This window comes from Schistocerca cancellata, chromosome 2, assembly GCF_023864275.1.
Source record: "Schistocerca cancellata isolate TAMUIC-IGC-003103 chromosome 2, iqSchCanc2.1, whole genome shotgun sequence".
Lineage (NCBI taxonomy): Eukaryota > Metazoa > Arthropoda > Insecta > Orthoptera > Acrididae > Schistocerca > Schistocerca cancellata.
In genome coordinates this window covers 586,421,056-586,434,950 of record NC_064627.1, presented here as the reverse complement: position 1 = coordinate 586,434,950, position 13,895 = coordinate 586,421,056, and the positions used below count along the sequence as shown (strand labels likewise).

The following is a 13,895-nucleotide window of genomic DNA, read 5'->3' as shown; positions in this document are numbered from 1 at the left end:
AATTCAGATGACCATTTGGGAGGAAAACAATGAGAGAATTGATGAAGCCATGCTTGTGGATGAATGTCGTTGCCAGAATTCTTAAATGTTTTGAATTTACGTGTAGTGATGAACAGCTTATAGTCAAAATCATCATGTCAGCGAGTCGCATATCGGTGATTGTTACTTCGTTTCGGCGGTTCCATCTCAAAACTCGGTGTACATTGCCAATTTCTTTCATAATTTCCGAAGTGCCCTGTGTTATTATTTTGTGGCTGTTCCGTATTTCTATGTCTCTCTTCCCGTATTGGAGCGCGAGTGTCTTCTGAAATATGTAATTCTTGTATTACCTGTGTCAACTGATCTTGTACTTCTCAGGTTTCTCTTTTGTACTGTGTATTGATTTGATTTTGATTTTGTTTGAATTTTCTATTTTGTTCATACTCTTCTGTGTCAGTGAAGGCTATGGGTCTTGTGTCATTCAGATCATCATCTACCTTTGTAGATAAGTTAGTGAACTGATCCGAAAGTTTCGCTACTTTCTCCGATAGTGAACTGATTTCCTCAGTGCGTTTTTCTGAACCAAGTTTCAGAGTGTCCATTTGTGTTGAAATCGTACCTACTGTGTCCTTTAAGTTTTCCTGAGTTTTTGCAAGTTGCGTAACCGGATCGGTCGATGCAACTGAGTCAATTTTAGCTTGCAAGGTGTCGTGATTTTCATGAACAATAGTTTGCAGTTCTTTTATGGCTGCTTCGTGATTCTGTAATGCATTTTCATGACGCGAAATAATAGGTTGAAAATGCTCACAAATTTGCGTTTTTACGTCATTACAGACTTTTTGGCATTTATATTCGATTTTAAGTAACTCTGCAGCTAAATCTTCACGTGTTTGTCCAAATGTGTATGAAATCTTATGGGACTTAACTGCTAAGGTCATCAGTCCCGAAGCTTACACACTAATTAACCTAAATTATCCTAAGGACAAACACACACACCCATGCCCGAGGGAGGACTCGAACCTCCGCCGGGACCAGCCGCACTGTCCATGACTGCAGCGCCCTAGACCGCTCGGCTAATCCGGCCCGGCTTCACGTGTTTGTTCAAGAGTTTGTTACATTGAGTCTAACTTTTGAAGCTGTTGCTGTGATAGTCTCTGGTGTTGTTCCATTGTGTCTAACTTCGAAAATTTTGTTCCATTGTGTCTAACTTTTGCTGTGTTTGTCTCTGATTTTGTTTCATTTGTTGCATTAATTGCAATAATAATGTATAAGTGCCTGGAATCTGTTCCTCTATGCTTTCCGGCAGTGCATTTGCACCGGCAACATTCACATTTTGACAAGCAGAAAATGTGTCTTGACTTATTTGAGAAAACGGTGAGGAACCAAAACCTGAATCTACAGCATTTGCAAGATTGTGTACTGTCATTTCGGATTCCTGAGGCGAGCTGTTGCCGACCGATCGATCGATAATGCTTCCCTGTTCAGTAATTGTTGCACTGTCTACACCATGATTTGCCCGCCCGCTCCATTTCCCTATGCACAATTACCAAGTTACTACTTTGAATGTCTGTTAATCCATAACACGGTGGCGCTGATAAGCTACAATCGTCGTCACTATCATTTCTCAATTTACTTTGGAGCCTAGTGTTACGTTTTTCACACGCCATAATTATCACGTATTTCACACGATAGCAAGAAAAGCACAATTTGAAAAGCAAAAACAAGAAAACACATTAACATTGCACTGAAAATAATATCTAATTAATTGCAAGCACAGCTGCGAAATACTTAGTGCAAATCTACATGCATGCCATAACTGTTTTACTGTACAACAATGAAAAACTACAACTACAAAGGAAGTTCTCTCTATAATTACGCGCTAGCATAAACAATAGCTACACTAATTACACAAACTACAAGAAAAAATCAGAAGATTCCAGTGAGGTATCCTCGGCTAAGGGTCGACATATGAAACGTCCCCTTAGAAAAATATATGAATTACAGTACTGATATACGTCTTACGTCATTTGATTTTCAAACAGCTGAGCAGAACTGAACGTACTCAGACATTTCTCTCTTTACTTATTGTGATCAGCACTAAACTGACACACAATATTTTTAGCGCAACGCAATCTGATTTTCAATAATCCCTACAAAAGAATGGCCCTGACTAACAATAACCTATACCTTTCTTGAATCACGTACCTCACAAAAATCTTCGTTACTCAAACTACTGCAGTACAGCGTGCGCCTGCGCCAATACTGCCAGCTGAATAAAAGATTCTAACTACTGAAAGCACTAACTACTGATAGGTGTAGTTGGCAAATGAAAGATTTTGATAGAGAACAAACAATGTATTTACCTTAATAATGTTCAAAAGTCATTATATATATATATATATATATATATATATATATATATATATATATATATATATATATACCAATTCATGATATCCAATATTTCAAATTTACCCTTTTGATGGACACACGTCCAGATCGTCCGCTCTCAAAATTCTGCCATCTCTTTCCCCACATCCACCACTGCTGGCAGCTCAGCTCCAACTGCGCAACGCTACGCGCTGTTCACATCCAACTGCCCAACACTACAATATCAAATATTCCAACAATGCAAACCAGCCACAGACTTCACACAGCACAGTCAGTGATTTTCATATAGATCGTTACGTGGCGTTACCAACATAAAAACCTAAACAGCCTACTTACAATACTATGTCATCGTTATTGAAAGTGACCAAATCCAATCCAGAAGACATCACATAATCGCAATGAGTGACCGAATAAAATCATAGCACTTTGCTTCAGACAAAATCTGTAGCAATCACATAGCATTTATACGGTAACTATTAAGACAGGAAATGGCTCCATATCATTGCCCAGAGATGGGTAACTGGGTAAATCGAACTCGTCATCCTCTGTGGGAGCGCGAGCACCACCCACACAACGCTACCTTCCATCTTCGAAGGACATGTACTGTCAGTGGCAGCATCTACATGACGTTAGTTCCAAGTGCGATATCTGAGTCACTTTCAAGAGACTGCCTCAAATATTGTCAGTCGATATTGTAGTTGTTTACCTATCTGTTATTTACATTCCCCATTAAGGTGGGTGGGCTGGCAGCAACAATGCTGCCGCTCTTCAGCGCATGAATTACGTATTTAAAATGTATAGAGAAGGAAAAAAAGTCTGTGTTACGCTTAATGAGGTGGTGATACATGCGGTCATGAAACTGGAAGGATGGGAACGCAGTGGAGTCCTGGTAACACTTCGTAGGTGAGAGATTTGGATACTGACGGAACTGGAGCTGATATGAGAAAGACTATGGTTGAGCATGGAGAAGGGTCAAAAATGGGATGTAGGTTGTAGGAGTATGGTAGAATTGCGGCAATGTAGGAAAAAAGAGGGGATTTGACCTTCATTTTGTGGAGATAGCGCAGATCATAGTTGATAGAACGGATAGATTTCAGGAATGACTGCTTGATGCAGCAAGGCAAGGCGGTTGAAGTCATCCAGGAAAAGGACGTAAGGCGTGCGGCTGTCAGCTAGGATTCTCAACAGTGAGCGTGTGAGTGATACAGTGCGGTATTGGGGGTCGATTTTGTGGGAGACGTAGGACTGTGGAAGGCGTTACGTCTGGGGAGGTTTGTAGACTTTATGACCTATTGCAGGATATGAGTGAAGGAGCGTAAACGGGAACAGACTGTGAGGCGGAGAATATTCAACTATTTGGAGGGAGCTACAAAATTGGTGTATTGTCGAAATCCATGCCAGATTTCCGTAGCCGTGGTTGGGACAGGTGAGGATATTATAGACACGTATCATAGCCGAAGGATTTATACCCCATGTTCAGCTTGTTAGTTTAAGTGTTCAACTGTGTGTGAAATGTTATGGGACTTAACTGCTAAGGTCATGAGTCCCTAAGCTCACACACTACTTAATCTAAATTATCCTAAGGACAAACACACACACCCATGCCCGAGGGAGGACTCGAACCTCCGCAGGGATCAGCCGCACAGTCCATGACTGCAGCGCCTAAGACCGCTCGGCTAATCCCGCGCGGCTTAGTTTAAGTCTACATGACCTATTCTTCTGGAGTCCCTGGCAGCTTTTGATTAAGTGTTAGCACAAGATATTTTAGTTTTTCTTCGATGGACTCACGGTTGCGGACTGTGAAATACAGGTAAAGCTAAAGATAAAGGTAGAGTACGGAAGCTTGGGCCGGTTTGAATAATAATTCCCTGGGGTTTTGTAGAATTGGTGGACAGGTACTACTAGCTACACCCGGATGTGAAGTTATCGCTGTGAGGTTGGAAGGATCGTTGATACGAATGCAAGGTGGGACGAGTAGCAAGGAAAGCGGTATCATCAGGACACTGAAGGAAGCACAAGGGGTGTAGGAGATGAAGGACTGGTGGCAGGATTCGCCCTTGCGGCAATTATACGGTTGGATGGGCGACAACTTTTCTTTACTGTTATTTCATTCCCTCGTCTCAGAACGGCGAGGGCGGCTAGTAATGCAAAAGTTTTCTGCTCTCCACCGAAATGAGTGTAAGAGATATACAGATGAAAATAACCATTTTGAAAGGATGAGGATCATACAAAGTTTTTAAAATACACAGCATGACAACATGTAGAAGAAGAGGAGGTTCAAAAAATGGCTCTGAGCATTATGGGACTTAACTTCTAAGGTCATCAGTCCCCTAGAACTTAGAACTACTTAAACCTAACTAACCTAGGGACATCACACACATCCACGCCCGAAGCAGGATTCGAACCTGCGACCGTAGCGGTCGCGCAATTCCAGACTGTAGCGCCTAGAACCGCACGGCCACCCCGGCCGGCAAGAGGAGGAGGAAAAGAAATTAATCCGCCCCGCTTGTCAGTGTGAGTGGCTTGAATGCATGCATTGATATGTTGTTAAGGTCTCATAAGGCCGGCATGTACCCTCCTGAGGCCAGATGGACCACAACTGTTGTAACTCTTCCGTACTGGAACTGCGACAGAATTCACGTTCGGACTGGCTCCGCTCGCGTTCTGCTGGGGACAGATTTGGGGATATTGTCGGCTCGCCATCGTGCAAGCACTTCATAGAGACATGCAGGGGCGAGCGTTTCCCAGCTGAAAGATGGCACCAGAATACTGTCGCATGGGCGGTGACACATGAGAGCGCAGGATGTCTGTGACGTTCCGCTGTGCCCTGATAGTTCCCTCAATCAGCACCAGCCGTGACCTGTTTACAGCACCACTCCAAACGCACCCATTTGTGTTGTGGTGTGGACGGCAACCTACGCACGGGACAGTGATCCCCTACTCCGGCCGTCGCTAGATTCCAGCCCATGGTGCAGGATAGCACAGAATGTTGCAAAGAGTCCATTGCTTTTTCTCGCATGGCAGCGCAGATGTGAAGTAGTTAAGATGTGGCTGGTGCACAATGTGCCAATCCCCCGTTGTCGTGGCAGCAAGTGGTCAACCACTACGTTGAAAGTGAGTACACAGCCTTTACGTCCCCATGAAGTAAGACTTCGGGCCACTGTCACATGCGAATGCCCCACGAAGCTGTCAGCTGTCAGCCAAACGAAAACTCACAGTGAGGCTCCATTGAAACTCTGTAAGGTGCTGATAACGCTTTCTCACGCGGCATTTGCATGTCCTTCACAGTGACCACACAACATCCGACGCTGTTCACGTCCCATATGTATTCTTAACAGGCCTGGTAACAACACTAAACACGAACAATACTAATGGACTCTGGTGGCCGTTCTGTTATGAGGAATTGCAACTCTAATGATTGACATACCTGTCGAAGGTGTGTACGTGTGTGAAGCTGCGTTGACATCTTATGACGTCTTGTGCGTCCTTCACTTTCTTTATTTTTTGACAGACAGTGAACATAAAAATACGTGGCGTTCGGAAGGACACCCAGCCGCCAACTACCACAAACATCCCCAAAACCGTCATAACAATTCCAACCCCTCACGGCTACGGAGAAAAGAGAGCCAAGAAGAAGTGTGTGGATGAAAATAAGCTTTTTTTAAAAAAAAATAAGATATAGGAAAACACTGTATGACATCCAAAAATTATTAGTTCCCAGAAAGTTAAAACATACACTGCACCGTATTACTCTTCACTGCCACTTGATGGTAGTGATATGTAATTCGGAGGAGTAATGGGAAAATGGAAGATGTAAACATCCTCCTTCTATTTTTTATACTGAAATTATTAAAAACTGGTGTAACTGAACATGAGTGATAATTACTTTAGTAGCAATGTTTATTGCTAAAGTTCAGGAGAGTAATCTTCACAGATACTGTTAATTATTCGCTTAACATGGATGTGGTTTGTGTGTCCAGGGATCTTCATAATTACATAATATAAAATATTTCAATAGGATTCGTAAATGACAAGCTTGAAGTGTAACTTCTTGTTTGCAGAATCCGATGTTTTTTAACCACTTAACACTGTCCAAAATCACAATGAAAATATGAAATCTGAACGGACATAAAAGATATGAAGCGATGCATTGTCTTTCTAGCCACACAAATGAAAGATCTTCACATCATGATCATTATCTCAGATGAAGAACAAGTGTCAGAGTGAGAATGACGCATTTGATGCCACGCCAGATAGTATACAGGATACAAATGCAGATACTTTTACGTGTAGCACCTTAATATGTACACACATTAGTGTCTCGGTTGCTTTTCTCTGTACTGGATAGTTTTCCCACAAACAAATGACAAATCTTACGACCTGTTGTTTCCTGCATGATCATAACTGCACCACTGAGTGGACTACGCCTGTCAGTATAGACCAGGCTGTTCCAGCTGGTCGGCTCCGGTGTGAGCCGCGGAGCGCTCCCTGCTCCAGGGAGCCGCGTCGCTCGCTGTGGCCACTCGAGTGGGCCGGCACGCCGGCGCGTGGCACGGCTGCCTGAGGCAGGCGGCAAGGCAAGCGTTTTGATGTGCCAGCTGCGTCTTACAAGATCGACAACCTCATACTCTTAGCTGATAAGACGTGATGACATGCTACACCATGAAATACGATGTTCGGGAAATAAATAAGAAACAACTGTTTTATAAGAAATTGCATACTAAATTTATTGGGCCTCTGTAGCTTATTACTTTCTTTTCATTACGTGATCGGAAATATCAGGCGTCAAAGTGTTCGCAGCGTTAATGCGGAGGATGAGCTTCATTGTTACATCCTGAAGAAACGATCGTTCCTTACTATTTACTCTTTTCATTGCTGAGTAAAGCTGCTCACAACAATATGTGCCAACATGCACATGATCTGAGTGGCATTGTTGTGAAGCTTGGGAAATGTTTTTTGCTGTAATGAACGATACCATCGTGACAGATCCGACGTGTTGTAGTACCTCTCTTTCAACAAAGTTGAACTTTGCAAATCAATAATCTCTAATTGAAGTGACAATGACAAGCATCAGGGGAAACTGAAAAACGAGTGCTGAACACCTTAAGTTCCATTTCCAAACTAGTGAGGTCTCGGAATCGTGTTTCAAACGACGTGATGAGCTGCTTTAACTTTGCTTGGTAATCGCCGAAAGTAGTACCTTCAGGTATTTTTAAAGAAGCAAGACGATTGAAGAACGTTAAATGTTCATTACTCATCTGCCTCTCAAATAAACGTAACTTTTCCATGAACGCTTTGATCTCGTCGTGCATGTCAACGATTAGCTGCCCTTTGCCCTGCAATGACAGATTTAATTTATTCAGATGCATAGTTATGTCAGATAGGAACGCCAGGTCAGATATCCATTTTATATCTTTCAGACAACGCATTTCTTCCCCTTTCATTTCGAGAAAATGGGATATTTCCTCACGAATGGCAAAGAAAACATGAAGAACTTTTCCCCGACTTAGCCAACGAACTGCACTGTGGTAAGGTATATCCCCATACTCCGCTTCCATATCTTTCAGGAATCATTTGAATTGGTGATGATTCATACCGTGACGCCGCACAAAATTCACGCATTTCACGACATCTTTCATTACGCCACCTAGCTCTACTGTTGCAGCACACAGTGCCTCTTGGTGAATAAAACAATGAAGAGTCAAAATGTCTTTCCCGAATTCATCCCTGAGTTTATTTTTCAAACGAGAAGCAAATCCTTGGTGACGCCCAATCATTTGTGGTGAACCGTATGTCGCTACAGAATGGAGCTTATCCCACGGCAAATTCATATTGTCCACTGATTCACAAACAGCTTCAAAAATGTCACGTCCTGTTTCGGTGTCATCAAGTGGTACCACATCCAAGAGTCCTTCAGTTACTTTCAGCTCCATGTCGACACCACGCACAAAGACTGCAAGCTGAGCACAGTTCGATATGTCGGTGCTTTCGTCAAGCGCTAGCGAAAATTCAACAAAGCTCTCCGCCTTTTTCCTGATCTGTGTTTCATAATCCGCTGCCATGTCCAGGATTCGACGAGACATTGTCTGCTTCGACAGGCAAACCCCATCAATTGCCTGCACCTCCCTTGGAAACAAACATTCTGCAACTGCTACCATGCACGATTTTACGAGTTGTCCCACCGAAAACGGCTTGCCGCTCGTCGCAATGATGTGAGCGACACTGCAGCTTGCTCGAACTGCAGATTCAGTAGTGTTTTCTCCGCTCTCATTCACCTGAAAATTATACACGCATTACAGAACACGAACTATGTTGCATATTTTGATACTCTCCGTATTACGAAACCGTTTTTAAACTTACGTCTCCTGGTATGTCGTTATTAAGCCTGGCTACAAGTTCTCTGCGTGAAACGCCTTCTACCTGATCGTAGTGCGCTGCGTGAAGACGCGTATAATGTCGTTGTATATTGTACCTCTTCGCAGAATTAAATACTTTATGACATACAAGACACTGCCGACGACCATCCCTCTCAATGAATAGAAAGGTATCCTCCAATAGAGGTACAGGGCTCCCGCAGCTAGTCATAGCTGTCATTGAACACGGATTATTGCGTCAGTTGCGGCTGTATGCGGCCAGGGGGCAGTGAGTTCGCTTTCCCCCTCCACGCGGGCTCCGAGCTGCCGCAGTGAGCGCTCCGGAGCGCTCCGGCTCCCTGGAACTCAGTTGGAACAGCCTGGTATAGACTAACCGTTTTGCCTCCATGCATCCACATATCAACACCTGATTTGCTGCTCAGGGGAAAATCAGCATTAATGGCTTACTCTTGCCGGATGTACTTGGTGGTACTACTCAACATAAAAACATACGACTTGTAACAGCTGTAATTTTTTCCTCTGCAAATCACGTAGATATTGATGTAATGATGTTCAGTACGTCGTCCTCAGTCACCAATAGTAATATGTGCACTTACACCCTTTACAGCTTGTATGTGAATTGCTAATTGTTCTGGAAGCTTCCAGAAAGTTTTATAGCTGAAATTACTGTCTAAGTAACTTCGACTTTTTATTGTTAATATATTTTCAAGTTAATGACTATAATTCACAACTTTAAGTCATTTTAGATAATTGTGGTAGTGACAAACATTAACAGAGATATCAAAATAAGATGAATATTTCTAAAGTTACTGACGATGTGTTTTGTTATAAAATTGATGTGGTATCGATCGTTAAATCGATAAAAATATAAATAGAAATAAGTTTCTTGAAAAAAATGAAAATTACATTCCAAAATAAGAGCAAGCGATATTTTGTTTTATACGCTTTTACTGTTATTTGTTGGAAATCTTATTTTAATGGTACAATATTGTAGCGTAAGTAACTATCGATGTATAAACTGAAAACTATGTATGTGGCAAAGTATCGCCCGAGTACTAGAAAAACTTATAAATGTCCAAAATCATGAATTAAACCATCATAAATAAAAAGAAGTTGAAACAGAGCCATAAACCAAATAGTATCGTACATTTCTGTTGGTGTTTGGCAGGAGGAGGGGGGGGGAGAAATTCGACAGGCCTTGATTAATTACAAAAGTTAATTGGTTCTTTCGAGTAGTTAAAGTGCTTATGCTGCTATTTGGTTTATGTATTTTATATTACAGTTACATTGTAACCACAGCTGAATTTGAATGATGCCATCGTTTTATGGTGATACTAGGTGACACATGAAAAAATTACAATCATTTCGGTGTGATGATGAACATGACTATGAGACCCTGTAGACCATTAGGTTGTGAATAGAATTCAGCAAGGTGGATGAAGGGAGAAGGAGAAAAAGGGAGAGTGGTGTCAGGTGGAGCGTTGTGATTAGGGATGAAAAGAGGGGTAAATATCGGGACTTATTTCGTCGTTGGGGAGGGGAGTTGGTTAAAATTCCGGCGGGATAAGATGGATAAGGCATGGAGGTGGAATATGGATCTACTGGCGCAGCACGGTACCTGGACAGCTTATTTGTGGGTGGGAAATTAGGTCCCGGAAGTGGGTTTCGTGACTGATGTATCAGATCGGAGGGTGCTCTAGGAAGAGAAGGTGTGGGAAATGGATGAGTGACTCTTTTTTCTTGAGGGTTCAAAAACATTTAGGCGGTTTTTTGATCTACTGATTTTATTTGTATGAACTACTATTCGGCTTATTAGGCCATCTTCAGATAACTACTGGCTATCGTTTACAAGGAGCTTGTGTTCTTACGAACCAAACATTGTGGACTAAGATAGAACGCACTTACATACGATCTTCAGTTGTGTTATTGTCTTTGAAATTGTCAAACGGGTCTTTTGACCTTTTATTCTGTAAAACTGTTCTTTAACATAATAAATCACATTTTATGGTTTATCAGTACTATGCATGACAACAATTAGAAGTATTTAGTATACACATTACTACAAAATTAAAAGTTTTTTGGTATTTGTTGTGAACAGTTGCACTGGACATTAATTGTTGGTTGTACAACAGCGATGTTTTCTTTGGGGGTTACTTTTTGTTATTAGAAAATTTTGCATTAATATATACCAAATATTACATTCTTACAGTTGAATTACAGTTAGGAATGTAAACACATAAGGGATATTACATTATACTGAAGTGTGAATTTGTTTACTATTGGGACACTTTGTGGTTAGTAGCAGGTTTTTCTTTATTATCATTTCATTTCCCTCGCCCCATATGGGAAAGGGGGGGGGGGGGCTGCCAGTGAGAATAAGTTGCAGCTCTTCAGTCATACAAGAGTAAAAAGTTTAAAACATACTATAAAATTGGACAGGGCAATTGACAAAATGTATGTTTGATATAAAAAGACATACTTTCAGTTGCATAATTTAAAATACAAAAGGCGTTTCGCGCATGGATTAAAAGACTGATACAGATACAAGATAAAAGACAGAGGGACAGCTGCATAAGTTAAAAGAGTAGGGCAACATTTGGTGATTTGTTTGGTAAATACACGCATGTGTTTCGATGCGTTGTGGACACCTCGCAGACAGAGGGTACACGGTGTTTCCGTGGGTGCGGCAGGCGACGGAGGAGGCGGCGCAGCCGTCGCGGCTGGACGTGAGCGGCGGCGCGCTGGAGTCGCTGCCGGCGGCGCTGCTGTGCGGCGCGTCGCTACTGGAGCTGGACGCGTCGCGCAACCGGCTGCGCGACCTGGAGGCTGTAGCCGCCGCCCCCTGCTGCCGCGGGCTGCGCGCCCTCTCGCTGGCGCACAACGCGCTGGCCGCGCTGCCGCCGCCGCTGCTGCGCCTCGACCGGCTCGCGCTGCTCGACCTCTCCTCCAACTGCCTGCGGGACCTGCCCGACGGCCTGCGGGACCTCCAGCAGTGAGTACTCAGTCTCTGCCATTCACACTCGTGCCGATTTATCTATCTGGCGAACATATCACGCCATTTCCTATATACGTTGCTACGAACTACAGAAAATAAACAACCCCCTGACATCTTTTGGAACATTGTTCCTGGGAAACAGCTGTCCAAAATTAGGCTAAAACTTTTTAAATGAAAACAGAATAGGATATCATGTAAACTGTTAATAAATTATAAATTAATACTCTCTAAAATTTTAAATTTTAACAATTTACATGCTGTCATAGGTAGTTTTTACAGTGGCTAAAATAAACGTTGCATATTGCCGAAACTTTCCCGCTGAACGTTGTGACCCAGAATTTCAGTACGTTATGATATCTATACAGTGATTTGTTTGTAATGCAATTCTAGCGGAAACAATCCATGTTTCTACGTGAGGGAACAGTATGCGCAGTCTATAGCGACCGCGTTATCTGTAAACATTGCGATACTGGTGCTGTGTCTCATTACGAGAGTTCAGAATGGATCGGACAACAAAGTACTATCACAGCCTCCTTAACAGTCACTCTGCAACGAGCAGGGAACGAGACAGGTGGCTGTCGCAACGAATACCCCAGTGATCAAAGTGATGTCTCTACAATCTGAAATAAGTTTCTAGCCTAGGGATCAGTTGATCGCCAGAGAAGTTTCGGCGGCAGAAAAACAACAGATGTGCAGGACCGATATCTGAGTATAACAGCGAACAGAAACCCTCAACGCAGTACTACACATCTACGGCGGCAGTTCCAAGCAGCTACAGGAGTTCACGTGTCGCCATAAATGATGCGAAATAGGCTCTATGAGGAGGGATTACGTGACAGACTACCTCTCAAGTCTCGTTCCCTAATTCGGGTTGGGAGACGGACTAGTGTCACAAGGGCACCAAACCACTCTCGATGAGGCACAACGATCTTTCCTGATGAGGCCCGTATCAGTCTCTTCCCTGATATATTCCTGTGTGGAAGCAACGAGAACATTTGCACCGTAACTATCGTACACCGCCACCTTTATCATGACGGACCAGTCAGGTTTTGGAGTGGAATCATGTATGGATGCAGGACACCCCTTGTGCCAATACATAGGAGGATGACTGACGTGAGCCGGCCGGGGTGGCCGTGCGGTTCTAGGCGCTACAGTCTGGAACCGCGTGACCGCTACGGTCGCAGATTCGAATCCTGCCTCGGGCATGGATGTGTGTGATTTCCTTAGGTTAGTTAGGTTTAAGTAGTTCTAAGTTCTAGGGGGCTGATGACCTTAGAAGTCATAGTGCTCAGAGCCATTTGAACCATTTTGACTGACGTGAAGTATCTGCGCGGTATCCTTGGACGCATTGCGTTTCCATTTGTTGAACAGTTTCAAGCTGGATTCACGCTGAAGGAAGACAATGCATGCCTCCACTGCCCAAACTTGTGAACACCTTCCTAATGGAGCAGAGAATCCATCAGATGAAATGGCCTCCATATTCTCCTGATCTCAGTTGCATTTAGGAACCATGGGCCATGCTAGAACGAGCGGTTTGTAATAGTCCTGTCCCACCAAGAGTTGTTTTTGGCATCATAGGGACCTCTGTAGAATAGTGGGACAATATCCCACAGGCTTATCTGCACAGACTGGTAAGAAGTATAGCTAACCGCTTTCAAAAATTTCTCCAATTACTAGAAGGATCAATCAGTTCATATGCAATCTGTTATGTAAGATAACACTGAGAAGAAACTGTAGTGTTTGCAGTGGCTTTCCTAAGGTTTTGTTTTTGTTCTTTTGTTTGTGTTTATCAAGTGGTCATGTGTTTGTCTTCTTTATTTATGTTTGCTTAGGATTGTACCCAACACAACAAAATCGTTTCTCATGTGTCAGCACAGCATGGAATTCAACTTTTACACAACGACATAAGCTCAACACAATAGGCTGTGGAGTGGTAGGACTGCACCAAGTGACATCAGGCAATCACCATCGACAGTTGCACTGAACACTTATTTGTCACATTTAAACAAGACAAATAACAAATAAAACCATCAACACATTTTTTAAAATTACCATTTAGGTGAGAGCAGGCTACTTCAAAATTTAAACATTCATAAACCAAGACACTTATGGCCTATTACACATTTAGTGAAATGTTTTAAAAATTATTTACTCAA

At 42.8% G+C, this 13,895-nt stretch overlaps 1 protein-coding gene across 1 annotated transcript in view; it reads left to right on the top strand.

Moving 5' to 3' along the window:
* LOC126156710 (protein phosphatase PHLPP-like protein) overlaps positions 1–13,895 on the top strand; it is a 384,170-nt gene that overhangs the window by 106,807 nt on the left and 263,468 nt on the right. Inside the window, exons 3-4 of the mRNA XM_049916328.1 lie at positions 11,435–11,594; positions 11,637–11,736. Coding sequence (XP_049772285.1) covers positions 11,435–11,594; positions 11,637–11,736 — 260 coding nt within the window. The remainder of the gene's footprint in view (positions 1–11,434; positions 11,595–11,636; positions 11,737–13,895) is intronic.